The sequence below is a fragment of the Nomascus leucogenys genome, chromosome 14 (assembly GCF_006542625.1).
Source record: "Nomascus leucogenys isolate Asia chromosome 14, Asia_NLE_v1, whole genome shotgun sequence".
Classification (NCBI taxonomy): Eukaryota; Metazoa; Chordata; class Mammalia; order Primates; family Hylobatidae; genus Nomascus; species Nomascus leucogenys.
Genome location: NC_044394.1, coordinates 48,567,910 through 48,595,094, shown reverse-complemented (window position 1 = coordinate 48,595,094; position 27,185 = coordinate 48,567,910). Strand labels below are relative to the sequence as shown.

General features: G+C 48.1%; 1 protein-coding gene across 17 annotated transcripts in view; it reads right to left on the bottom strand.

Annotated features, from left to right (window-relative positions):
• INPP4A (inositol polyphosphate-4-phosphatase type I A) overlaps positions 1 to 27,185 on the bottom strand; it is a 146,458-nt gene that overhangs the window by 27,212 nt on the left and 92,061 nt on the right. For 8 of the 17 annotated variants that reach the window (XM_030827661.1, XM_030827655.1, XM_030827654.1 and 5 more), the window contains 13 exons: positions 26,645 to 26,756; positions 25,634 to 25,724; positions 24,940 to 25,087; positions 20,835 to 20,965; positions 18,780 to 18,884; positions 18,158 to 18,266; positions 15,865 to 15,882; positions 11,872 to 12,055; positions 10,346 to 10,564; positions 9,010 to 9,265; positions 5,323 to 5,355; positions 1,155 to 1,327; positions 32 to 155 (listed from right to left, as the gene is read on the bottom strand). In XM_030827661.1, the coding sequence (XP_030683521.1) occupies positions 32 to 155; positions 1,155 to 1,327; positions 5,323 to 5,355; positions 9,010 to 9,265; positions 10,346 to 10,564; positions 11,872 to 12,055; positions 15,865 to 15,882; positions 18,158 to 18,266; positions 18,780 to 18,884; positions 20,835 to 20,965; positions 24,940 to 25,087; positions 25,634 to 25,724; positions 26,645 to 26,756 (1,703 nt within the window). The remainder of the gene's footprint in view (positions 1 to 31; positions 156 to 1,154; positions 1,328 to 5,322; positions 5,356 to 9,009; positions 9,266 to 10,345; positions 10,565 to 11,871; positions 12,056 to 15,864; positions 15,883 to 18,157; positions 18,267 to 18,779; positions 18,885 to 20,834; positions 20,966 to 24,939; positions 25,088 to 25,633; positions 25,725 to 26,644; positions 26,757 to 27,185) is intronic. The other 9 variants (XM_030827666.1, XM_030827663.1, XM_030827662.1 and 6 more) reach the window with 5 other exon arrangements.

The following is a 27,185-nucleotide window of genomic DNA, read 5'->3' as shown; positions in this document are numbered from 1 at the left end:
GGGGCTCCCGATCCTGGCCCGGGCGCCTCACCGTAGGTGCTCAGCAGGCTCTCAAACTGGGCCAGCAGCCCGATGGTGTAGAGCTGGCGCAGGAAACCATCGTCATGCAGGCAGTTCCTCAGCTTAATGATGAAGCCGCAGATGAGGGCAGTCAGCTGTGGGAGCATGGCGTGAAGCGGTTCAGGGTGAGGTACCTGCTCACCAAATGGCAGTCAGATCATGCCCAGCCCCCCACCGCCCCCTTCCTCTGCTGCCACTGCTCAAAGGGGCTTCAGTGGCACCTCCTGTCCCTTGAAAAGCCCAGGTAGGGCATGCCCTGGCCATGGGAAGACGCCCAACAGTGGGCTTGCTATTCCTGCCGCTCACAAAGTGGGTTTGGTTTTGGCTTGGCTTCTGACCTGACCTATACCTGGCGTTATTCCTAGGCTGGAACTTCTGGAAGCCCATAATTAATTACTCACAGGGAAAGGGTCTATCTACTCATAGAGCCATGCCACCCCTGGCTGGAAACTGAGTTAGCCCCAGCAAAAAACAGAAGTGAGAGACAACATGGTCACTCAAAGTTTCCTCAGTGGGAGATTTTCTATGGGATGAAACAGGACTCTCCAGGATGGGTGAGGGAACCTGTAGAGAACCAGCCCAACCCCAAATCACTGTTCATTTTACTAATTTGATTACTGGCAACTATTAAACTTGTTACATTCATTTCAAGGCTTCACTTCTCTCAACAATAAGAGTCCTGCAAAAAGCTGCAGAGCTAAGGCACCTACTGTTATACGAGCAATGTTTGCACTGACAGCAAATACCTGTGTTGCCATCACTCAACTCCTGTGCAGTAAAAAAAAAAAAAAAAAAAAAAAAGGCAGCAAGGAAGCCTGTGCCACCCATGCCCTCACTATCTTCTGGGTGCAGAATCGGCAGACTCTGCAGGTGCCAGTTCCTTGGGAGAAGCAAGCATGGGCTGCCAAGGTAGTTCTCCTGACTGTGTTGAAATGTAGACCTCTCTATTAGATAACCTTTAAAGCAACCACCAGGAGGAAATATGGCCATCTGGAGTTTTTTACAAGTGAAGTGAGCGGGAAGGGCTTCCTAAGCCTGTCTTTTCTGAGCTGAAAGGTGCCCGTGGCCTCCCTCGGGGTGCTCCCGAGGCCTACCGTCTGGCAGAAGACCACGTCACGGCGGTATTGCAGGCTCAGGTAGGTGGCTATGGTGGGCGCGCTGTCCTGCATAAGCAGGAATACCATGGCCTTCTTGGCCTTGTCACTCATCATGGCCACGCAGTCGGTGAGAGTGGTCAGCAGCGGGTAAAGGGCCTCACTCCATTCACCTGGGGCACAAGCGAAGGGGTCATCACGAGAGAGAGAGATTTTAAGAATTAGGTTCTGGCAATTTAACAAGTCACCTGGCCCCTAACCACTGCAGTCCTCCCACTCCCCCACCTCCACCTCATCTTCCAGCTCTGTCTGGAACCAACCCAGTCTCTAGCCCTCTAGCCCCAGCTCTTTCCAGCAACCTCAAACACCAGTTCTACTCTGTTACCTCCAACACATGCCTGGTCTCCTGAACCTGTTGGGGACCCTAGACAGAAATACTCAAGACAATGCCTTCAGAGGAAAACAACAAAAAAGCTTCTGCAAGTCATGACGAGGCCAGAAAATGCTGTCAGCAGAGGCCCATCTCCTTCCACGGCACTGTAGCACCTCCACCCGGAGAGGAAGGACACCCAGAAACGTTCTCTGTGATCTCCCTTCTCTTGACCTGGGTATGAAGTCACGTCAGAGACTCCTCTGCCCTTGCCAAGCCTTGTGTGCAACTGTGTTCAATTCTTATCCCTGCACACCTGGAGGAGGACTATTCCCCACAGTTCCTGAGTTTTCAGCCCTCAGAACAGCCCCACCTTGCACTCACTTCCTTCCCCACCCCCACCTTCCTCCCCCAGTACTATTTCTAGCTTAGTTTTCTTTTAGGAATATAGGGAAACTTTGACCCTGTACCAAAACAATTTTTTAAAAATAGAACCTCAAGGGAGAAAAACAGGGTGAAAGATATTTTGGGTTTTGATTCTTTTTTTCCTTCCTATTTAGAAGACATTTAAAAGAGAAGACAGGCCCTCATTAAGGTTATATTTGTAACAGGTGACTAAGACCAGAAATAGGCATTTGACCATCACCACTTGGTGAATCCACCACACCAAACATGGTGAAAAGTCATGGAGTGAAGCCCAGGCAGTACACGCCCCTTAGGGTGAGGGTTCAAGCCACAGAATGCACCAGGCCATGTCCCGGCATGGCACTCAGGGAAGGCCATGGGCTGTGGGAGCTGTGCGGCTGCCAGAGGGTAAACTCTGTCTTAGATAAATAGAATCTCAGAGACCAAGAGAAGGGCAGCTTGGCCCTTTTCTCTCAAGCTGGATGGTTAGCACTTCACTGAGAAACCAACCTAAAGAAATACTGAAACATGCAAAAGAATTCCCTACACTCAGTGTTTGGTTAATGCAAGTGTTTAAGTAAATGTAGCAGCTCAAAAGTTGGAGGTGGCCTAATTGTACATGCAGGCACGCTGTTTGTGACAGGATTTGTATCTGTAATGGAAAAAGCAGGCTTAAATTTAGCAAGTCCACAGCAGAGAGGTCTTAGCAAATGAATAACGGTGACGAAGAACACTGAACTGAGAGGTGGAAAATGAGGAGTCCCAGCCCCGGCCACTGCTGAGCAGAGGTGACCACAGGCAAGGCCCTCGACCCCTCAGCCATGTGGGTCCTTTTTTATAAAATGAGAGAGAGGCACTAAATAATGTTCGAGTCTCTTTCCTCCACTAAAGTTCTCAGAGACCATGTTTTTGTTTCTTTGAAGAATTCTGTTGAATGTATGCCAATTATATGAAGTGCCTATCAAAAATGCCAAAGGCAAACAGGTTTTTTTAGCCAAACCATTTGGGGAAAGGCAGGCAGTCATTAAGACTATCCTTCTCTAAGAAGTACATGCTCTTAAAGCAAATGTTGCCAATTTTACTTTGCTCTTCTAGCTATCATGCATATCATGAAAATCATGATTATTTTAATCTGAAAATGATCAAAATATACAACTGGTCTTACTTGACTAAGCAAGCTCTCTCCATACAACTTTTTCACTTTGCCTATATCTCTTTAAACTAAATTCCTATGAGAATGATTGCTTCGCTACATTAGGAAAAAAATGAAAAAAAAATTGTAGTATAGGAAGAATGGCTAAAACGCACTAAGATGTTTGTCCTGGAAAAGAGGAGATACGGAACTTGGTAGAAGATAAGTGTGGTTATCTGGCCAGAGAAGGGCTCAGACATGTCTGGAACAATTTTTTAAAAGTTCAACCAAAATGAGTTTCTTGGGCAGTAACATGATTTCTACCCAGGATGTAGTGAAGTAAAGGCACCTGGGTCACTGGGATCGGTGAAGGGTTTATACTCTGCTTCCTTCACTGAGAAAGCCTTGTTATGAAAAACAATCAGCTCAGTGAAACAACGTCCTGAGTGACGTCGCTGACCCACGTTTTTGTAGAAACCTCCTTATCTAGTTCCTAACCTGTAATGTTCGCAGACCGGTAGTGAATTCATGGGCCATACTAATTTAGATAACTTTGAAGAGCACTTTCAAATCCGTACTTTGCTTCTGCATTTTCCCCTCATTAGTAGGGGAGGGAGAAAGGGAGAGTGTGTGTGCCTTTGTAAGTGTGTATGCCTTTGTAAGTGTGTATGTTTTAGTCCACATTAAATGCAGTTCTCCAGGAAAAGCCAAAAGAACTCCTTGCAGGGACCACTTTAGTCCATCAGCATCAACTGTGAAAAAGCCATCAGTGCTTCTGGAAATGTCCCAGCTGACACACAACAAGGAGGGCTCTACAGGCCAGGCACTGTCTGTGTGCTGCCCGGGGACCCATCAAACTTCCCATTAGTTCTGCAACCCTCAGGAGCCCAGAATTGAGAAGACCCCCTGAGCTTCTGTAGGGGCAGATGCACATGCCACCAGCCCTCTCCTGGCCCTAACTGCTGGGTATGGCCCCAGGCTTGAGCACCACTGAGGCTCAGGCGACAGTCAGCTCGGTCTGAAGGCACTGGCCTGCCGTGGAGGTCAGCTGAGGCATGGGCCCGGGGAGGCAATGGAGGAGGACACCAAGGTCAACTGTTTGTACATCTACCAAAGGCCTCAGTAACCTTGAGGGTCCAAGGGGGTGGGGCCCAAGGCCTGCTCAAAGCGACACTGACTTTTGGGGAAAGAGAAACTGTGAAGGCGCTGAAAGCAAACTGGGAGAGTATGAGGTGTCCAATCAGATCAGCCCACCGACGAGCTAACTTCTAAGAGCATCCTGGGGTTGCTGCCAGGAGCCGCCACACTATGCTGACTCATGGGGCTGTATGGGTGGACAGGCTTCACTAGCAATGCACAGGAATAGCTTGTTAGCCTGGTAAATCCCACAGTCATGGACTCGCTACATTCTAGACATCAACAAAGTATCCTGCTGTCTTACATCTATAACCAGTCAGAAATATGCAAGCAATAGACTGACCATGCAGCTGATTTTTGGAATGTAAGAAAAAGAACATCAAATCATATTATTTGGGGGACTTATGCTCAAAACCACAAGCCATACCCAGGAAACTCAATACGAACTAGATCAGGGGTTAGCACACATTTTCTGTAAAAAGCTAGACAGTAAATATTTTGGGCTTTGAAGGCCACAGGTTCTCTGCTGCAACGAACTCTGGCACTGCTGTGCAAAAGCAGCTGTAGACAATACATGAACAAGTGGGCAAGGTTGGTTTCCAACAAAACATTATTTATAAGAGCAGGCTGTGGACAAGACTTAGCTCGGAGCTGAACCATCCCAGGGGTTCTTCAGGTTCTTGCCAACCCCTGAACTAGAACCATAAACATTGGTTTCTACATGCAAAGGCAGCAAAGAGATTACATTTCTGGTACTAACTCCAACTGAGGCCCACAGCAATGTCTGCTAAGAATTCTAAAACTGCACCCAGAAAGTCCAGATGTGTACCTCCCTACCTCAGGTCACCCACTTCCAGAAGCCCAACGTGCTCATCTGAAAAGACTTTAGAACGTAAGAGTAAAACAAATACATGTGGTAGTCTGCCTCAGGCCACAATTTCCTCAGCCCAAGTGGTCTCTCATCAAACCTGCGAAAAGTGTTTTATGCCTCACAACGAAGGAGGTCCTGGAATACTTTCCCAACTCTGGGATCATAAGGCAATCTTTTGCAATTTAGCTACAAAATGCTACCTGAGTATTAATTAAAAGGGCATCAGCAGGAGCCTTGAACGGAAACCACGTACCTGGGCTGGACTCTTCAGGAGGGGGACTGCAATCTGCACAGAAATGGAGGGCGACATGGATGATTAAGGAGCAGCACACAGTTCAAACCAAGCAACTCAATCTCAGAGCAGCTGCATCAGCAGCTTGCAGTAAGGCGGCTAACAAACAGAGAAGAGGTCTGGGTGCCTGGCTGCCTCTTCCCCAAGAAGGCTCACGAAAGTAGTCCGGCTGCTCTGAGGCAGCCAAGCCCTCTCAGTGGTAAACAATGACAGATTCCCCAGCTTAAACATTCATGTTGCCAATACTTCAACATAAAATGCTCTTTGGGATGTGCGATCTTGCTTATTACAATGTGATAAATGCCACAGAAAAAAGCACCCACATAAATCACATTGTAGTGGCAGAGCCCCGCGTTGGCTTGCGGCATCTGGAAGCAAACTTGTAAGGAGAGAGATTGACCAGAACACGGAGTGTTCCCTGGTCAGACCCACTGCTCTGATTCACCGGGGAAGCCTGGGCTCAGGATCAACTGCTGAGATCCAAAGTGTTAAGATCCGGGAATGAAGCCAGTATACCAAAAAAAACTCTACGCCAATCTCCCAAATTTAAAACAAATGTTAAGTTTTGTGATTTAGGGGTAGTCTCCAATTAGAATGTCCCTTCAGGTCCTCAAAGAATACCAATTTTGATTCCATTTCACCTATACTAAGTCACAGTGGGATGTACTTACTTCAATTTCATATTTCCCTTAAAAACTAAAATTTCTCATTAACTGGGTGCACCATCTAAGAGAAAACAAGTTTGAAAAGGAATCATGGGAGAAAACGTTTATGTTAATTTATGTCTGAGCTTTTCAGTTCAAAGAATGTCTTCAGGATGTGGAAATGAGGTGGTCTCAGATCCCCAAGAACAGCCAGAACCAACTTTATGGGGATTTTACAACCTAGGTTGTAAAGAAGGGGCAAAGGATCCTTCCTCTCTAATCGTCTTTGAAAGTGACTTTTCAAACTGGCAAAGGGGAAAGAGAACACAAAGGCATCTGTAAGTTCAAGAGTTCGACCTCTTCGTTAACCCAGATGCCCTGAGACCATGTTGCTAACAAAGACAGAAACCCACAGTGATATAGAACTGTGGCTCTTACATATTGATCTGCTAATCAGGTTATGTGAGGCCTTGAAAATATACAGATTTTTGCCTCCCCATAACCCCTCTTCTAGGATTCTGAGCTTATGAATGAGGAGGAAGGTCTAGGAGCCTGTTTTATGAGCTTCTGTGGTGATCCCAAACAGCTGGGTTGGGACCATTCCTGTGAAGGTATCAGGGATTAAACCCAATTTGCTAAATTCATCTTTCAATCAAATGGGAGAAAAAGGGGGTCTTCTCTGGTACTCCTGGAATAATGGCTTGTAACTTGTCTTAGGTCATGGAGTTGAGAATAGATGACCACTCTGGACTTCCTCTCTATACACATGCAAATTCCAGGACATAATCTCAGGGGTACAAGAAACTGGGTGTACCCATAGACCCCAGACTAAGAAAAACTTGGTCTGAGCGTCCCTTTGGATATGAGGAGAGCGACAGAGTGTACAGGAGGAAGGCGGTGGAAGCCACCAAATCCTGGTGGGGCAATAGTGGTGCACCTTGGCAGGTGGGGGTGGAGGGGCGTGGGAGACTTTTGAAGAGATGAGAAGAAGGGAAGTTTGAGGAGCCTCTGTGGTTTTGGCTGGCAGGGACTTGTCAGTGGGTCCCCCACAAAGCCTTGGCCCTGGGTGACCCTCACCTGCCAGACAGGGCTCTCTGATCAGGGCAGGGCAGCTCTGAGGCAGGGCAGCTCCCTGGTGAAAAATAAAAACCAAGGACCTAGGACAGGGTAGAGAACTGGAATGAAAACTGATGATGCCTTTCAGAGCAGTACAGAGTTATTCTCATATAATAAATATGTTGGTGTGAGCATACCTGCTCATTAAACCAAAACAATGGCTCCAGTAACTTGGAATGGTATAAAAAGTCATGACAGAGCCTTGCCATGGCACTGTGGACAAGACTCACCAAAATAAATAGCTCACAGACTGGTTCTTTCTGATCCTCCTACTTACACTGAGGACTGAACAGCTTCCTGGCTGTGCTAAAGATGTTTAAATTAAGGACCATCCACAGATAATTTGGTGGCATATGGTTTCATACATTTGAGTACTGATCAGCAGAGTTAGACTCTCTCAAATGTAAGCTTCACATTCCCATTATTACAACAGCTGATTTTTATGGCACACGCAAGTCAAACCCTAAATAGCATACATAAATGCTCATTTAAGTAACTTTAAAACTGAATAAAAATGTATCTATATTTAAACAATACAGGATGTGCCTAGAAAAAAAAATGACACTTAAGTTAGGGATATAATCCCATCTGATGAAATAAACTAGCTCCCACATTTAAAACAGCCAATAAATTACTCTTTTCATTATCTGTAGAAAAATTTAAAATCACAAACAAGATAAAAAAGTAAAAAGAAATAAACAATGAACTTTCAGAAAATTTTAAAAAGGAACATGATTTACATAAAAAAGAGAACATGAATAAAGACAAAATAGTTCCATGAACCAATCACAGGTGTGGTGGGGAAGTGAAACTATAATCCCCCATAGATGGAGAGATGGGTGACGTGGTAACTGTTGAGACAGAGGCTCAAGTGAGACAGTGCCCTGGAACAGACTGCAGGCAGAGTAAAGAGGCAAAGGGCATCTTACAACCCAAAGGGGGATTTGCCAAGAGGCTCTGACCAAGAAGCACACTTACACCTTGAATGGAAGTTCTCCAATTCAGAATTTAAAAGCCCTCATCACATGAAGCTTAATCCCAGCACATCTGGGCCTTACCTACTATGGCTTAAAACTCCCACAGGAGAACAAAAAGGAGGCAGAAGCTAGGTCTGTGGGCAAGTCTCAGCTGCCTAGCTTGTAACTCTCTGGCTCTTACAGGAAAAGGCGGAGATATCTCGGTTGGAGGGACTGTTTCCCAGCTTTAAGGCCATCTGCAGGACAGTGTCCTGGTATGCTGTGTCTCTGCAGACAGGAGACTGTTCTGAAGCATGCTGCTTCATGCCAGTGTCCTACCCTGAAGCGTCCTGCCAAACCACCTGACTCAGACCACCAAAAGCCCAGGAACAGGGTCCCACTCTCTGTGTTACCAAGTCCCAAGGCAACACACCTCTGCTGCATAAGAGAGTGCCCAGCCAATGCCAACCAGCTTTTAGACATGTGCACTGGACCTGCCAATATCTCTCATCCAGCTGTGTCCCTGCAAAATTCCCCTTTCCCCTTTCATTCTACCAATTCCCAGTGCCATAGATAATCACATCAGAAAGGCATCTGCATCCTGGCCTCCTTCAGGTTCTCAGATTGCTTTACAAACCTGAAAAGCCCAGGAGCCCAACCCTTACAGCCATGGTGGTGTATCCCAAGAGGACCCTGAGATTCTGACGGGCAGAAATGCAGAATCACACATGGGCTCCAGTTACATGGAAAGGCAACCAGAGACTCCACTCTCACTGCCTGCTGCTCCATGCACTGGGATGCCCCCGCTCCACCTGGCAGCCCTCCCTGCAGTCTGCGTGGGGGAGGAGGGCATGGAGTCAGAGACACAGACAAACGGAAGCAGCACAAGGTGAAGTGGAGGTAGCATATGGGAAGCATGGATGCATACGCACGTGTGGTCAGATGAGGATGGCATGCAGTGGAGGGCATGGTGGAGGGGCATGGTGAGGAGGTAACATCACAGAAGGGGTCTTCTGGTCTGATCCAGTAGGCGTGGCTGTCCGGGTTACCTTTCTTGCTGGCGCAGCTGCCTGCACAGGGGAAGACGTCCTCACAGCCCTCGCCATGCAGCCGCTCCTTCTGCAGCAGCTTGTCCACACGCTGAATGATGCACTCTAGGCTCTTGTCCACGTTCAGCCACACTTTCTCCTTCCAAATCAAAGGGGCCCATGTGGGTCAGCTCTCCCAAACAGAAACACAAACACCACAAACCAAATCGCCCTCCACTGATCCCCTGTCCTAGGCTTCCACACTTGTTAAAATACCTCAAAGTTTAGAAACATAAAGATGATTCCTAATTCCCCATTAAAGTTGCATTTGCTTTTCAATGATGAATCGATGTCCTGCGGCCATTGTTTTTAGAGTTTGGGAGATGTTTGCTAGTAACTCTTCTGGAGGCCAGCTGGCCCTCCAGTGCTGCCTGAAGGGACACAGGGCACTGTCTCATCTCCTCCTCTTGCCACTGCAGACTTCCTACAACCATCACACACAGACAAGACGGAGGCCTCCTTTTGATAGAAGGGAACAGAAATTTGGATAGGGGAGGTGGGGAGGAGGTGAGGGAGGTCTGGGAGTGATTTGCAGAAACACACACAGCGTATAGGATGGTACTTTGCTGCTGATTAATAGTTCAGTGCTTGTAGAACAATGCCTCTAAGCAGCAGTCTCAACAGCAAAAACAAGTTGTACAATGTGTCACTCCCTCAAGAAACACAGATCCTGCTCCCAGGGCCAATTCTCTGAGGAACAATAATGTGATGTAATGTCAGGGCGGCAGCTCCAAAATCTACACCTACTTGCCCCAGCACCAGACCTCCCACATCCCCAAATACACATAGCCCTGGAAAATCTAACAGCAAACAGAGCACCGAGGAAGTAGGAGAGGCCTGACTGGTCTCAAGCATCCCAGGGCCATAGAAGGCACAGGCGGCAGGGGAAGGAGAGACCTCCAACACGGGAGGAAAACCCACCTCTCTTCCTCTTCATCCAGGTCTGAGGCTGGCCCAGCCCCCAGCACAGCCCTACCCCTATCTGGACACAAGGGTTTGAAAATAGTCTGCCTCCCTGCATCAGGAGCCAAGGAGCCAAGGAGCCATCCAGGAAGGAAACCTGGAGCTTGTTCACAGCAGTCGAACCTTGAGGCACTTCAAAGGGGCAGAGACTGGCAACAGGCTTTGTGGTTTTCAGCCCAAGTTCAGCGTGGGATGACAGCCACAGCAGCAGACTCACCCACTCCTCCTCGTGCCAGTCCACCTGCAGGGAAGATCGGCTGTTTCTCCCTGTCCACCGGGCCATGAGGGTATCCTGGTCATTTCTAAGCATCACCTGCTCCTCCTCAGTCGAAGTGGGAGAGGCCTTGGAGGCAATGTAGTCAGGCCGTGCAGCGTTCAGCCCATGGATGGAGTTGGCCAGGAGCTTGCAGTCACAGACTGTGACCAGCTGCCGTGTCTGCAGGTGCACACAAACCAAGGCTGCTGAGCCCAGGCCAGGGGCTGGGGAGGCCCCTGCCTTATCTCAGAAACGGAGAATGGGCTTAAAGCCCAGCACTGCACCCCTCTGCCTTTCTCCACAGTGCAAAGCAACTGAAGGGCTACATCCCTCAAGACGTCTGAGTACAAAGACTGCCATGTGGCCCACTTGGGCTGAATCTTAACAAGAATTTCCCCACCAAGGAAGAGGAGAAGAGGATGAGAAATCTCTGACATTCTCTGATGCCTGCCTGCCTCTGACCTGTGATTGCTAGGGGAGGGGCCTGCAGAGAGAGCCCACTGCCCCAGCCTTGACAGACTTCCTGGTCTGTCCTCCACCTTCCAGGGAACAAGTGTCCAGGGGTCAGGCCTTACTTTGGTTCAATTGTGGAAGTCTTATCTTTTGTTCCTCAGCATCTAATGCCTCAAGTTCTGGGTTCTGGGTAGCTGGCCTCCTGGCACAACATGTCTGGGTTTTGGAGAATTCTGCAGGCAACACGGGTTCTGTGGTTCATAATGTTACTGCTGACAACTACACCTTTCTTTTCCAGGGGATCTAATCCCCACCTCACACTCTATGCTGTGTGAACACCTGTGAAGGATATAACACATTCTCATCAGGAACAGCAGCTCAACAGCACAGTGTGAGTGCGGAGGTATAGTCAGAATCTGTGTGTGTGTGAGTGTGTGTGTATGAGAGCGTGTTTGTGCACTGAGAGAGAGACCAAGTAATGGGAAAAAGTATCATCCATCAAAAGGGTCTGATAATAGCCACTTCCTCAGTAGGGATTAATACTCACATATTTTAAAACCAGGATCAAGTTATGGCTAAGTAGAAGCTGGTTTACTGACTATACGTAAGCCAATAAAATTATATTCTTCTTATCTTATGTCTGTTTAATAGCTCAGTTTCTGTTTTCAAATTCAACTAAAATAGAAATGTGGCCAAAAAAAAAAAAAAAGTGCTGGTTAGGCTGTTACTGAGAAAGAAGTGGAACTGTATCAGCCTCAACAAAATGAGCCCCATGGACTTGCTGAAGGGCACATGTGCCTGAAGCTGCACCTAAGAGTCATGAGCCCTGGGCTCTGCCCTTGGTCTGTCCAGCTCTGCGGACAAATCACAAAACCTCCCTGGGCCTTTGTGGGAAATGGACCTAAGGCAGACCTTCAAAGTCATCCCAATGTCACGCTCTTTGTGGACCATCTTAGGCACACCTGGGCTGCCCAGTGGCTTCCAGAAACCTAAGGAAACTCCCCAGCCCATGTGTAGCAGGGCACCCCTCCTACCTTGTCTGCCAAGATGGCGAGTGTCCTCTCAAGGCCAGTGGCAGACCTGTCCTTGGCTGCCCTTGACAGCCGCTCTGCGTAGTAACTAACTTGGGTTTTCAGGGTGTTGATCTGGGCGATGATCTCCTTGGCTCTGACGACGTCCTGTGGTATGTAGATTATGGACTGGCAGCCAGATGATGTACTGGAAAGGATAAGAACGGATTCTAAGGGATTCTCCAGAATCTGAAGAGGATGACAGCATCATTCCAACCCCAGCCACAACTGACCCTAAGATGAAGCATTCTGTGACTCAGGGATGTTCTCCCAGGCTACTCTAGTTGTTGATAAGCAAAGTATATCTTAGGAGATTCTTCCTGTCTGTATGGCAGAAGCTTGAAGTATTAAACTATGACTCAGTCTTTTATCTGTATTTGCATGTATCTGTATTTTTACTTGTGTATGTAAATGTGTGAACAGGTATCGAACAATCATATCCCATAATCACCCAAATGATCGTAATCTTTCACCTCACAACCTCATCTATTAACTTATAAACAGTACTTAAGTGGAGACATGGAGGCCATTTACAGAAGAAGGGGTCAGGTTATCACAGTGTAGCAGAGACTGCAGTGGGTGTTGGACTTTGTCTCCAAACAACCAAAACCTATTTTTTCTTTTGGCCAATCAGGAATTCAAGCTCCCTGTGAACACACCCACAGTCGTCCTTCCTCTCATGTCTGACCCCAGCAAGTCCCTAGAAAATGGGGCTTCCTTTCCCTTTCCTTCGCTCCAGGACTTCCCTACTTTGAAAAATAACATTTCATCAAATGAAGAAAAAGTGGAGAACATGCCAAGCCACAGGCAAAGCCGGACTCCTCAGTGGCTTTGAAACCCTGGCTCTCCCTCCTTCCCACCTCTTTGCCACCAAGCAGCGTGTTTGTCTAGGGATCTGATGCCAAGCCTATAGCCCAGCCCCTCCCAGCACAATCAGGAGGCTCTGAAGGACCAACTTCACGTCCTCCCGCTGTGGGGGCCTGGCCAGTGTGTTGGGTCCAACTAAATGGTGATGATAAATTGCATGTCTCTTAGCCTGGATCCCAATCAATCCAATATTTTAAATTTATTTTTCAGACCATCTGAGGAAGCTGAAGAAAGTAGGAAGAAGTACAAGCCACCAATGCAGAGGTCTCCTCCTAAAATTTGAAATTGTGAGCTCTGGGTAGAATGGGTGTCCCTTCGCTCATGGGATGAGGGGTCCTGACTGGTCCCTAAAGGGCTACCCTTTGAATTCTGGGGAAGAGAGAGAAAGAGGGGGAGCGAGAGCACCTCTCACCACATCCTCCATCACTTCCCCTGGAGATGACAGTCACCTTGGTCAGGGCTGAGAATCTTCCCCATTGGCCCCTTCCCAGGGAAGTCCCAAAGTAATTCATCAAGAAACCACCACTACCCCTTCCCTTGCTGGATTATGCGGCAAACATGCAAAAACCGAAAACCAAAGCACCCCAGAAAGAAACACCACCACCACAAGCCCACACGCCACAGTAAAAAACAATGGATGTGCCAGAAGCCCATGCAGCAGACCGCACTCAAGCTCGCGGGGCACAACAGGAGTCATTCCACAGCACAATGTGCGCACGACTACTTTCCAATCTGCAATCACTCTTCCAAATGAATAGCTCCCTTCTAAGACCGTTTCATCTTAAAAAGACAATCTCAAAATAGGATTTTAAAAAATCAATTCAGCCAAGCATGGTGGCCTATAATCCTAGCACTTTGGTAGGCCAAGGTGGGTGGATTGCTTGAGCCCAGGAGTTCAAGACCAGCCTGGGCAACATCGTGAGACTCCATCTTTTAAAAAAATTTAAAAATTAGCTAGGCATGGTGGCTTGTGCTTGTGGTTCTGGCTACTTAGGAGGCTGAGGCAGGAGGGTCAACTGAGCCCAGGAGTTTGAGGCTGTAATGAGTTATGACAGTGCCAGTGCACTCCAGCCTGGGTGACAGAGCAAGACCCTGACTCTAAAAACGGTGAAAAAAAAAAAAGGATTCTTCCCAGGCCCCCAATATTTAGAGTACATATATAAAATGTGCTGTATGTAGATCTACTTCTGTGTAAGGAGGTGGCTGCGTACCTTCAACAAATATATACCCTCTGCCCGGGCCAAGAGAAAAGCACCACCCTATACTTGCCCTGTATTTTCACAAGTCACGTTTTAATGATGGTACCTGGGACTTATGCATGGGATATACATGGCAGGGGCAAGAAAAGGCAAATTTCAGAGGTGCTATTTAGGATGATGAGGAAAATACAAGCATGTGTGCTCAACTACCTAATTTTAAAAACCAGGCAGCCACACGAGGGTGGCAGGATGGAGGTATAGACATGAAGCCTAGGGGCAGCCCCAGGAGGCAGTATCCTAGGTATAGCCCTTGGACTTTGCATTAGGCCCCCACCCCAGACCCGGACCTACCCAGAGCTGGGGTCATGGGCTAAACTGAAGATGCCAAGAGAGCATAAGGGTGGAGTCTTGTGGCCCTGGCCAGGAACTGCTGGTAACTGCTGAGCAACAGTCACTCTGGACATTAGAAGAGCAGGATCACCTCTGCAGAGGCTGAGCCCCCATGGAGCTGGGTTCTGCAAGAGTAGGAGGATTGGGAGGCTGAGTCCTCTCTGCCTGGGATTTAGCCCATCACAGTCTCCAGGCAGGGACACTCCTTCTGCTTATAACCCTCCGCACTCCATCCCCTCACTGCTTTAGGGACAGTCTTGTACCTGGGGAGCAGGGGGCAGAGGGCAAGGGGTGACCAGGCCCAGATTGGGCTATGGAGGGTCCTCAGAGGGAACCCAGGAACTCAGAAAGTTCCCCAGGAAAAAGGTTCAACCCAAAACACCTGGGTTGGGATTTACCAAGGAGCAGGCTTTGGGGGCAGCTGGGCCTTTGGCTCTCCCCTCCCATTCCTCTTCCTCTGCACCCCTAGACTCAACCCCAAGTACTTTACTTGTCCCGTTATGGGAAAGATCAGGCCTTGAAAGAGGCCCCAGTAGAGAAAAGGCAGGGAGGGGAGGCTGAGAGGCCACTTCCACAGAAGTAGCATGGATCTGCTCCATTAGGGAGGCAGGAGCAGCAGCAACCGTCCCTAGATGCCCTCCTCCCTCCTTTGTACCTAAAGTACCCCCAGGGATAAGGACCCCCAGGGGGAAGTTGAGAGGCCTCAGCCTGGACATTGGGGAATGTCCTCAGTGCTTCCTGCTGTCAGATGCTGCCAGCAGAGCCTGACACCTCCAGCAGGGCCCAGCTATAGCCCCTGAGCCCCATGGGTCACAGGCTCTGAGGAAGCAGCATTTCTTGAGGGGCCGCAGGTGCCTCTGAATGAAGCACCACTGCAGAGCCTCTGTTATGAGCCTGGGGCAGCAGTAGAGAAGCCCAGGCAGCAGACACCGTGGTTTCTAACTGTCATCTAATTATCTGGTGGAAAAAGTCACTCAGTTGTATTAAATCTTGGTTTGCACCCACCCCCAGGGGTAAAACTGACCTTGGTAACAGTGTTATTAAAATCAGCATAAATTAATAAGCATCATGAAGATGTAGGCTGGCTTCATTCGTATAAGAGGTAATAGTGAAGTGAAAACTGAAAAGCCACAAGACTCCTCTATAAGAAGATAGGAGTTCCCAGCTGCACCCAGGGGCTGACATGAGAACCCAGCACCCAGGGGCTTCCTGGGTCAGGCCCTTCCTCTTCCTGGGAGAAACAGAACTAGGTCCTTTCTCAGAGTGAGCACGGCAACACCTGGCTGCCAGGTTTTAAAGGTGAAACAGCAGACTGAAGATTGGCTATTCATTAATAAAGAACATTGCAGTTGGAAGGGAGGACTGTCTACGAGGTGTATAACTAGGAACCATGGCAGCACCGCGGGGGAAGCCCACAGGAGGAGGGGTGGGGATGGCACAAGCTTTCTCTGCATGAGGACGAGACCCAAACAGACACTCTCTCCACAGACAGAAAACTCACCAACACTCCTCAAAACTGCTAAAGAAAAAGAACCAAAATGAAATATTAGCAGTTTGTTAGCAAATACCAAATGCAAAAAAAAAATTTAAAAGCCAACTTATTTTTTGTCAAAATACTTAAAATTATTTGTTGAGGTACCAACTACAGGGATGACTACAATTATGAACCCAATGTGCTTATTCCTTAGAGCAGCGTCACTCCCTGTGCTCAAGCCCCAGGGAGACATCCCACCTCAGGCCAAGTTACCTCCGCATTTAAAGGAAAGTTCAAATCATGAATACCATATCTATAAGTGGCTTGATGGCAATAGCGGGAAACTAAATAGAAACTTATGTATTTGAAAAATACTGAAGAGGTATTTTGAGAAATAAATTCTAAAGTTAACATGCAGAGTTATCAGGAATCAACACCCCAAGCCTCCTGGGACAAAGACCCCCAGAAGGCCCCCTTCTTGACTGTCCAGAGTTACTGTGGGTTCTCCTGCAGGGCCCCACCCCATCTCAAGCTGCACGCTCACACTCTCCACAGGGCAACATGCAATGGAGCGACAGACACGCTTTCTGGCTGGCTGTGCAGAGCTGCGGTGGCACAGGAAGCTGCGTCTCCTTCCTATTTCCCAAAGGGACCTGGAGTCAGCGAATCATAAGACAGGTCCGGTTACCTGGTTTGTCTTAAGGAAGCACCCTTGGGAATGAATCAAAGTCAAGTAGGTTGTCTGGGGGCCTGAATTCCCCTTCCCTGTTTCTCCTCCCTCTGGGACTCACTGGGCTCTGGGCCCACCCAGGCAGCCTGTGCACATATCTGAATGGTGACTTCTCACAGGGCGCGCTCTTCCGTTCCTGCTCAGCCTTGCCCATGATCAGTGACGCCCCTAGCTGCCTGATCTGACCCCCTCAGCCACTGATCTGACCTTTCACCTCCTTCCTGCTCCAGTCCAGGGTCAGTTTTCTCAGTTCATGTCCTGACTACCAGCCGTGGCAGCACAGTCAGGTGCCAACCACCAGCTCCATGGCACGTGCCAGAGCTCTTCACCTGACCATCCATGGGATTCTTGAGACGCTCCCTGGGCCTTTGCTCACCTTCCCTCATGCTGTTCCATGCTTGCTTGCTGAGTCTGACCCTCCCCAGCCCACATGCTGCAGAGGCTGTCGACGGATGCTTCCGCTTGTTCCTTCCCACCTCAAACATCTCTCTGCAGTCCCACCTCTTCTCCTGGCCCTTCTGATGAACACCTGCTCTTGCCTCTTTCCGTCCTGTGAGAACCCTGCTCTAACACTGTTTTCCTCTCATTCACCTTACCTCATCCACTTCTGTCTTTCCTATCAGCCCAAACACATGCTAAGTCATAATCATTCTCCCTAAACCAAACACCTCATGCTACTTCCTCTATTTTGCGGTCACAGTCCAAGGACCTTACTGGTCATCTACACTCATCACCCCCACTTCCTGAGCCACTGAAATCTTCATAGGTGATGTTCTGGAAGATCATCAATGCCTCCCACACATCTAACACTACAGCTTGGGTTTATTTCTGGCTCTCTCCCTCCCACCCCTGGGGCTGGGTGGATGCCCTGCTCCATGCACCCCAGCATCCTCAGCATGCTTGTTTCGGGCACTGCTCATGCCAAATGGTGCTTGCTGACTTATCTACTCCCAGGCAAGGCCCTGAGCTCCTGCAACCAGGCCTAGATCTGCTGGGCGCTGTAACTCTGGTCACAGAGCAGGCTGGCAGCCAAGGCCAGTCCTCTTAGCTCTCTGCCCCCAGCACTATGCACCCGGCCACATTTCACCACGTGCACTGCTTCTGCCATGTCTTTGTCTGAAATGCCCTTCACCACCCTCCCTACCTGGAAATTTCCTGCTCAGGACAGTAGCTCTGTACAGCCCCCTGAATCTTTCAAAAACTGGGAATGTTTACCACTGCTGTCCTCTAGGAAACAACATGCTCCAGGCTCAATGCCTGTGGTGCTCAACTGACTGGCCAGGGACTCTAAAGGATGCCGAGCCAGCAGAGTCCACACAGGGCTGCTGCCTGGAGCACCACTTCTGAGGTGGATCACAATCTGCTCCTCATTTTGCAGGACAGAACCATTGATCCAATGACCTCATCACCCATCCAGCTCAGTCACACACAAACAGAGCAGCACAGGCTCCACAAGGCAGATCCTCCTGCCACGCAAAAGCAGATCAGATGGCTGGATGTTTTTGTGGTCATATTTTGATTTTATTTTAAACTGAGAAAAGAAGCATCAGAAAGCTGTACAAGGACCACAAACCCTCTCTGGCTACTTACTGTTTCTTGGTCTCTTCAAATTTGTGCAGCTTTTTGCGGAGACCTCCTGACTTAAAACCTTGGCAGTGTGCTGCTGGCGCCCCGATGGTGACGATGTCGTAGTTCTGATCTGAATGACAGAAAAGCTCTCCTCCATTACTCTGGGCTCAGGCCTGTGGACAAGCCAGCTATAGGGATATACACACAAGTTTGGGGTCCTGACCCTCCAGCCCTCTGCTGTACAGCCTTTGGTTCCCCTGATCCCACAGCCCTGGCCGCCCAAGGGTCTGCTGGAGCCCAGTGCCATCACCTCAGCAATAAGGGGTTCAAAACATTTCAAGTGGAGCCACACGGGCTGCAGGAAGCCACCCTGTAACTCCCATTTGCATCCCTCCTTGGGAAGAATGGCCGACAGGCAACTTTCTACTGCAGAAATACAAAGGGAAGCTAGAGCAAGGAGAGACAAAAGGAAGGGGTGTGGGCTCTTATCAGAGACCTTTTGAAGGTCCTTGTGACAAATCTCTCCTCCAAGCGGCCCAGAGCACACAGGGAAATGGGCAGATATGGGGCACTCAGGGACCAAGTACCCAGAGAGAAAAGCAGCAAAATGTGATTCAACAAGAGGGGGCAGAAAAATAGGTACCTGATCCTCCATCGTCTTGAACTCTCATCCTTTGTATGTGCAAGTTTGTGGGAACAAATTCTAACTTTTTATCTGCTTTCAAACTGCTTGCTTTAAACGAGGGCCCTAAGAAATGGAACAGGAGAAGACAAAGGCCATCAGCATACATGCTGCATTCACGAGTTGCAAGTAGAAAATGGAATTCAGAGGATGCTGTGGCATATAAGCAGGTATGTGTCGGCAGTGGCCTAGAAGGTTCTGAGTTGCCATGAGCATATTTCATTTCCAGGTGGCAGGTGGGTGAGATGCCAAGGGCAGCCACTGATCAGGAGAGCTGGTTCTGGGTGCTCAAGTGGTGAATGGTGCCAGGGAGAACCGGCTTCAAAAAGCTTTGGTAACAATGCTGCGCCTTCCATGACTCAGCTCTCTACTGAGAGATCTGATACAAAAAATGTGATTCTGTGCAGCACAATGTCAGCACTACTATAATAAGCAAAGGGGTCCATGCCAGAGACTGCCTGTTCTGACTCCAGAGACTGCCATCATCAAAGAGCTAAGAATTTGCTTTGGCTAGAGCAATACATCTCAACCCTGAAAGTGATGAAGAGGCCTTCTCATCCCTGCAGGCCTATCAAGATGAACAAATGAAATACAGCATTGATTCCAGCCTTCTGACACACAAAATTCAATGTTTCCCTGTTTATGCCTGGTTGGTTAAGGAGCCTGGACACTATTTTATAACAAATATCCACAATCTTGTTTCTATAATCAGAATCCATAACTAATTAAATGGAGAATCACATGCCTACAAAATAAAAGGATTACAAATTAAACTGACAACCAGAGAGTTCATCTAGTGAAAAATATCACTGATACTGCCAGCATATGAATCGCAGACCAGCCACTGTGTGTCTCCAGTTTGCCACAGGAGGTTGCTCTCTGTGGCCTGATACTTAGGGTACAGTCCACAGACCGCAGCATGAGCATCCGAGAGCCTGTGAGAAAGGCACAATCCCAGACCGCCACTTCAACACAATTCTCAAGGGATCCAGGTGCACACTGACATTTGAGAAGCTCTGCTCTAGAAAACTCAAGGTTGTGTGGGTTCCACACTTTCCCAGGTAAGAGGCATCAGGCATGGGTGAGTCCCTTGGTTCCTTCCTGGGCAAATGCTGCCGTTTCTCCTAGTGACATACTGAGACCCCCTCTTCAGACTCACATCAAGCCTAAGTAACACCTCCTTGTTAGTCCTGCATTTGGCTTCTTCTCCTCCAAGTTTATGGACAGGTTTATATGTTCTGTGTCAAAACCACATTAAGGGCTTATGGTTTTCCTTAAACTCTGAAACTCCATTATGTAGAGGAATCAAAGGGAAGAATCCAAAAATAGAGAATAATTCAAAATGCTAAAGCAATACATAGAGTAATGAAAAACCAAAAAATTCATTCCACTTGGAATAAAAAAGGAACAAGAACAGATTTTCAAATCTGCCCTGAGAGTGTTTTGAAAATCAAATGGCATCTTTCAAGGAGAAACAGTGAGGTGTTCATTCACACTCCACTTTGTTTTTTGAGCCTTAAAATACAGAGATCCCCCTTAACAATTCATATGTTTAATGGAAGTTACCACTGACTCTTTAAACCGGGTAATCAAGAAAAACTGCTTTGTTTCAAGGCGAGTGGCCTACATCCTTTCGGTCACTGTACTGACATTAGTCTAAGATGAAGAAACAACATGAAGCAGTAATAGCCCAGGATTTCGCCTCCCCTAAATTTCATTCCACAGTGGCTGTTTTGGTAGAGGACACCACAGGAGGACTCTTCACTGCAATTCACAGATTTGTCTTTTTAATTAAGATCAGAAAAACTCATATTTGAAAGAATTCACACCTACATAAGAAGTTATTTTTAAAAATCCATTAAAGTGTCTGTCAGTGGGAATGTGTAAGTGACCCTGTGTTCCAGATCTCTGGCTGGGAAAGCAGAGTGAGTGACTGACTGTGTGTGTGTGTGTGTGTGTGTGTGTGTGTGTGTGTGTGTGTGTGTTTGTGTGGTGACAGCATGGGGGTGCACCCACCTTTGTACTGATGGAGGTCGGTCAGGTTCTCCTGGTATGTGAGGATGATGGTCTGGTACTGGGTGACAATTTGGCGCCGGAGGCTCTCCCAGCAAGGAGACAGCTCTCCCAACTCCTCCAGCTCACACACTCTGAAAGCAAGACACAGATGCATCAGGCTGTGGGCTAACTGGTTTCCCCAGAGAGGCCCAGGAGGCCTACCCAGGACAACAGCATTTGCAGGGGAAGTATCACGGGTGCCCAGGGCAGGCCAGGACAATGGTTACACTGCCTGTCTAAAGGGCAACTGGGTGGGAGGGGAGGACAAACAGCTACATGAAAAGCAGACCACTGACCACGTGGGAGTGTGTCCAGGGTAGCTTTTCACAGGAACTTAGTCAAATGTTCAAGGGAAACTAAGTGGAGGTGGGGAGAAGGAGACAGGCTGCTAGGGAGAAGCTTTACCCTGATGACCTGCAGGTGCCCTCAAGCACAGGCTCAAACCACAGCCCACCTGAGTCTAGGCAAAACAAAGTATGATCCTCCCGGAACAGAGAGAACTGCAGGCTGTGAGTAATCGCCATGAGCCACCTCCCGCTTGCCTCGTCATCTACCCTAGGAGGCTATCAGGACAGCGTTTCTCATCACCTCCCAGGTTCTCCTGAGGTATGGGCCTTCTGCCCTCCCCCGATAAGGGAGCTGCAGAATCTAAAACCGCTCAGCTGCAGCCTAGAGTTGGCTCCTCAGCAGTGGGTTCCACAGATCATGCTGCAGTCACAAGCCCTTCTGTCTCATTGCCATCCTTTTTGGGTATGGGACAAGGACCATGGGAGCTGGCATCTCTGATTATTCTTCCTTCCGTGTCTATGTAAGAGAGGAGCTGTCTGAACCTAAAAGCGGCCCGCTGTGTCACTGTGGATGAAATCAGGCCTGACCTTGTCTTTATGTGTGTGCTCAACAGAGGCACAGGGTAACAGAAGGGGGAAGGGGGAAGAGGAGGAAGAGAAGAGAAGAAAAAGAGGAATTGTTATCTCCAAAAAAATAAAAGCTGTATAAGAACTGAAATATAAATTCCTTAGCTCAGCAATGAAGAACAGCTACACAATCATAACAGCAAAATCACAAGACGGATTTAAAAACAAAAAGCATAACCAAATTAGGAAAATGGGGACTGGGAAAGTATAAAGGGCCAAACCCTCAGCATAGAAAATCGGTAGCTAATCCCTGAAATTGATTAATGAAGAGAACACTTTACACATATATTTAGAAATACATCAGTAAACACTAACATTCTCAAAAAGTAGTTGTTTCCGGGAAGTAGATCAGAAAGCAGAGCCCCAAGAGTTGTTCTTAGTTAAAAACTTTTCCACGATTTTTTTTATACTGCACTCATGTTTTCCTTCGAGAAAGAAAAAAAGCTAAATTTTATATAAGTTCTTGGGAAATCTGACTTGTCTAAATTGTTTTTAAAAGCTGTGACATTTTATTATTATTAAAATAGCAAAATTAATATGAAAGGACACCCAGAGCAGGTAGAACTACGTGGCCAGCCGGCCCCATGGCCTCAGGCCGCTCTGAGCACAGCAGCTCTGTCTGCCAGGCCGCTGCTAGTTTCCCTGGAATGTGTCTGTCCGTGTTCATGTGGCAGCTTCCTACGCTTCAGGTGTTAGTTTAATGTCATCATCTCACAGAGGACTGCCCTGATCACCCTCTTTCTTCTCACAGTTCCCTTTTCATTTCCAGCACACGCTGACACATCTGGAGTTCCTGCATGAGGTTCCCAGTTCTGTTTCCAACCAGCACCCACGTTGAGCTCACCAAGAAGCCTCCCACCAAGAACAGTGCCTGACATGTGGTGTTGCTAAAAACAACAACAAAACCCTTGAACTAAAGCACTTGTTAAATGAATGAATTCTTGGCCAGGAATGGTAGGTTATGCCTGGAATCTCCGCTTTTTGGGAGGCCAAGGTGGGAGGATCACTTGAGGCCAGGAGCTGGGGACCAGCCTATGCAACACAGCAAGACCCTGTCTCTACAACAAATGAAAAAATTAGCTGGGCATAGTGGTGTGTGCTTGTAGTTCTATCTGTTCAGGAAGCTGAGGTAAGAGGATGGCTTGAGCCCAGGAGTTTCAGGCTGCAGTAAGCTATGATGGTGCCACTGCACTCTAGCCTGGGTGACAGAGCAATACCCTGTCTCAAACTAACAAAAAAATGATTAAACTCTTTAAAGTTATAATACACCATGTAATGGGAAATTAAAACATGAAAACTGAAGATACATGGAAAAGTAGATTGTCACTGCGTAAATATACACAAATATGGGCAAAGCTGAATGAAAATTTTTTAAATTAAAATATTAAAATATGTGCATACATAGAGAAAGCAATTGGCAAAATATTAACAATTGGTGATTTTAGGTGAAATGTATCTAGGTGCTCATTGCATTATTCTTGCATTTATTTTTTTTTTTTTTTGAGACGGAGTCTCGCTCTGTCACCCAGGCTGGAGTGCAGTGGCGCGATCTCGGCTCACTGCAAGCTCCGCCTCCCAGGTTCACGTCATTCTCCTGCCTCTGCCTCCCAAGTAGCTGGGACTACAGGCGCCCGCCACCGCACCCGGCTAATTTTTTGTATTTTTAGTAGAGACGAGGTTTCACCGTGTTAGTCAGGATGGTCTCAATCTCCTGACCTCGTGATCCACCCGCCTCGGCCTCCCAAAGTGCTGGGATTACAGGCATGAGCCACCGCACCCGGCCTCTTGCCCTTTATTTTTAAGTTTGATGTTTTTTCCAAGTAAAAAATTTAAACAAAATAGCTCTTTGAAAACAGCAGGATTCTGGCTGCCTTGCTTTCTTTCATGCTTCTGTTATATTGTGTTTATAATTAACACCATTTGAGGACAAGGAGGAGAAATGACAATCTGAGGCTATCCCCCAAAGTTCATATGTCAGAAACTTCATTCTGAATGCCACAGTTTTGAGAAGTGGGACCTTTAAGAGATGATGAGGTCATGAGGGCTCTGCCCTCATGAATGGATTGATGTCATTATCATGGGAATGGGTTGGTTATTGCAACAGTGGGTTTGTTATAAAAGCAAGTTTGGCCTTCTCTCAAGAGCGCTCTTGCCGTGTGATGCCTTCCACCACAGGATGATGCAGCATGAAGGCCTTCCCCAGATGCCAGGACCATGCTTTTGGACTTCCCAGTTTCCAGAACCATGAGTCAAATACTTTTCTGATCATTATAAGTTACTCAGTCTCTGGCATTCTGTTACAGCAGCACAAAATTAAAACAGAGAGAGACAGGGGACATAATCTGCACAGGCTGGGCCACCTGTTGGGCTTCTCACCTTAGGACTGACAAAATATGCCCTGGGTTGAGAGATGCAGAAGGGTTAAGACCCTTATGGGACCACAGTGAGCTGACAGGTTATACTCAGTCTTCTGGAGCCCTTATCTATGACCCTAACCTAGAAAACTACTGCTGGGCAGGTAGGATCAAACAATTACCAGTTATTTCTAACTTTCTGAAGGACCAGTGAGAGGGGAAAGAAAAGAAGAGAAGGAAGGCTGGGCATGGTGGCTCACACCTGTAATCCCAGCACTTTGGGAGGCCGAGGTGGGTGGATCACCTGAGGTCAGTAGTTTGAGACCAGCCTGACCAACATGGTGAAACACCATCTCTACTAAAAATACAAAAATTATCCAGGCTTGGTGGCGCACACCTGTAATCTCAGCTACTTCAGCGGCTAAGGCAGAAGGATTACTTGAACCTCGGAGAAGAGGCTGCATTGAGCTGAGATTGCACCACTGCACTCCAGCCTGAGCGACAGAGCAAGACTCTGTCTCAAAAAAAAAGAGAGTAAAGAAGAGAAGAGAGGAGGTTCTGAGTGTGGGACACACATCTGGGTCCAAATACACTGTCTTATGAAATCCTTGCACAGGAATCTATGATCCCAATGAGCAAACTGAGGCTTAGGCAAGCCAAGGCCACAGAGCTGCAGGGGGAGAGGCTGTGTTTGTGGTCCAGTCTATCTGATGCCAGTGCTCTGCCTGCTATATCTCAGAAAGGAAGGGGCACATGACATGGGTATGATGGACAGTCAGTCCTTCCATGTGGCCTCACCTGGCTGCATCTTCCTCTAGTAGGAGCTTCACGAACTGCCGGGGCACGTGCAGGGAGAGCACGCTCTCTGCCATCTGCTCCAGGATCCGCAAGTGGTTACCATCAGTGGTTGGAAACCGGTACATGCGGCAGATGGCACCACCGAACACTGAGGTGGGATGACAGGGGAGACAGGCTGCATATGAACTGGCTGCAGACCTGCCTCATGGGTTCTCCTCCCCCGGCCCTCAGGGATGGTGACACCTCAAGTCCTCTCACTGTTCATCTCATGGGAATTAAAACGCTTACACTGAAAACCCACCAAGTGGCTAGGTCTGAATATTTCTTCCCAGCAACATGCAATCTTCCTGTCCCAGAACATGTAACTAACTCTAAAGTGCAAGCAGCTGGAGGCAGGGAGGCTGTCATCAGTCACCAACCCCAATGTGAAACAGGAAAGAGTGAGATGAAGTATTACTTCCTTGGAGTATTACTAATTCTTTTTTATTTTTTAATCCTCTTTCAAGGAAAATTATTATTGTTTTTTGTAATAACTCTTTATATGCTGCAAAAAGAACACAATGATAAGCAGCAGAGAGGTGACAATTAGGGTGCATAGCTGGGACAATCGCAGCAGGTGGGGAGCAAAGGGGACTGCGGGCCCAAGTGGATACTCACAAGAGAGGCAAGAATACCAAAGGAGGAAGCTGTTTACCCGATTTCAGCAAAGTGTCCTTTCGCAATGAAGCGTATTTGGATCGGATTCCTAATGCCTCCGTCAAGCTCTCATCGACGGGAAGAACCATCTGATAATGTATAAGGAAATGCACAAGAAAACTGTGAGATTCAGATGACTCCAGAACATTCGGCAGAAACAGTGGCCTAAATACATCATAACATAACTCTTAAGATGAATATCCACCATGAACTCTACAATAAATATGCTGCCCAAGCCACAAAGTCATTCACCTCCCAGTGTGTTGAATCACTTCATGCACACACAATTCTCTAGGCATGCATGGTTTCTCAGTCACTTCACCTTCTGTTTCAGTGTTCTGATGTACAAAACGAAAGGAAGAGAATAGATGATGCCAAGGGATATTTCCAGAACTAACATTCTGGGCTTATTTTGGGTGAAATGAGACATCTTTGTATTGTACAACAATGACTACTTACCAGCGCTGGGGCTCTGAAATTAGAATTTTTCTTTGAGTGTCTGTGTGAGAGACTGTGCATGAGAGTGGGTACAGGAGGGTGTAGCTAAAGAGGGGGAGGAGGATCAGGGAAGAGGGGAGGATGTGAAAAGGTGAAGGTGTGCACCAGGAGACTGCAGGGCATGCATGTGTCTGGGAGAGGAAGGTATTAACAAAACAGGACAGATGACCTGGGTCCTAAATGCCTCTTTGCTCACCCTCCACACCCCCCAAGTTGCCCCGACTGCAGTTCTTCCAGTAGGGCTCTTTCCCGCTCACTCCTGCCCTCTAGAAGTGGCCAGTGTGGCACCCAGAACAGAGGCAGGCTCCAGGGCAGCAGGGCTTTACAGGCAGGAGCCCTTTTTCCTGCTTCAAGGTGTGCCTAAGAAGGACCGGAGTGTCCATGGGGAGCAGCATCAAGCAGCAGGCCCTGCCCTTTGCTGGGCACAGAGGCTAAGTCCACGAGGGCTGCATTTTTACTGATTAATTCCCTTGCTCCTTCTAAGGGAGAGGAGGAAAGTGGCGTAACTCACCCTCCCATTGACAGTGTCCACAGACCGGGTCACAGGGGGACGTTGGTCTGACTTCTCTTCCATCTGCCAGCCAATCACGGTGATGTTACCCACACGGTCACTCTCTGCAGACCTGTGATGCACAACATGCTTTAATGAGTGGTGTTGCAACTGTGCTTCTTTTCTGCTGAAATACAAAGCCCTAGCCGTACTGGGTCATCAGGGTCCTGGGGACAGCAGGGCCGAGCTGACTGACCAGTCAGTCAGCATTCACTGTGCACACAGGGCTCCTCCCAGGCAAGACAGACAAGGAAACCATGGGGCATAGTGGAGGGCTGTGTCTGAACGGACACGCACCACAGGGAAGTCTGGACGTGCTGGTGAAGTCAGAGGGGGCCTCCCTGAGGAGGAGCCAATGCTGTTCCCGAGCTGCTGCCAGTGCCTGGGCTCACCCCCGCCCAGAGGGTGAGGGGGACACGTGTCAGACTGAGGACTAGAGAACACCTTGTTCTGGCCCTGGGCCCTTTTCTCTTCCTTCCCACCCCACCTTCAGGCTTATATT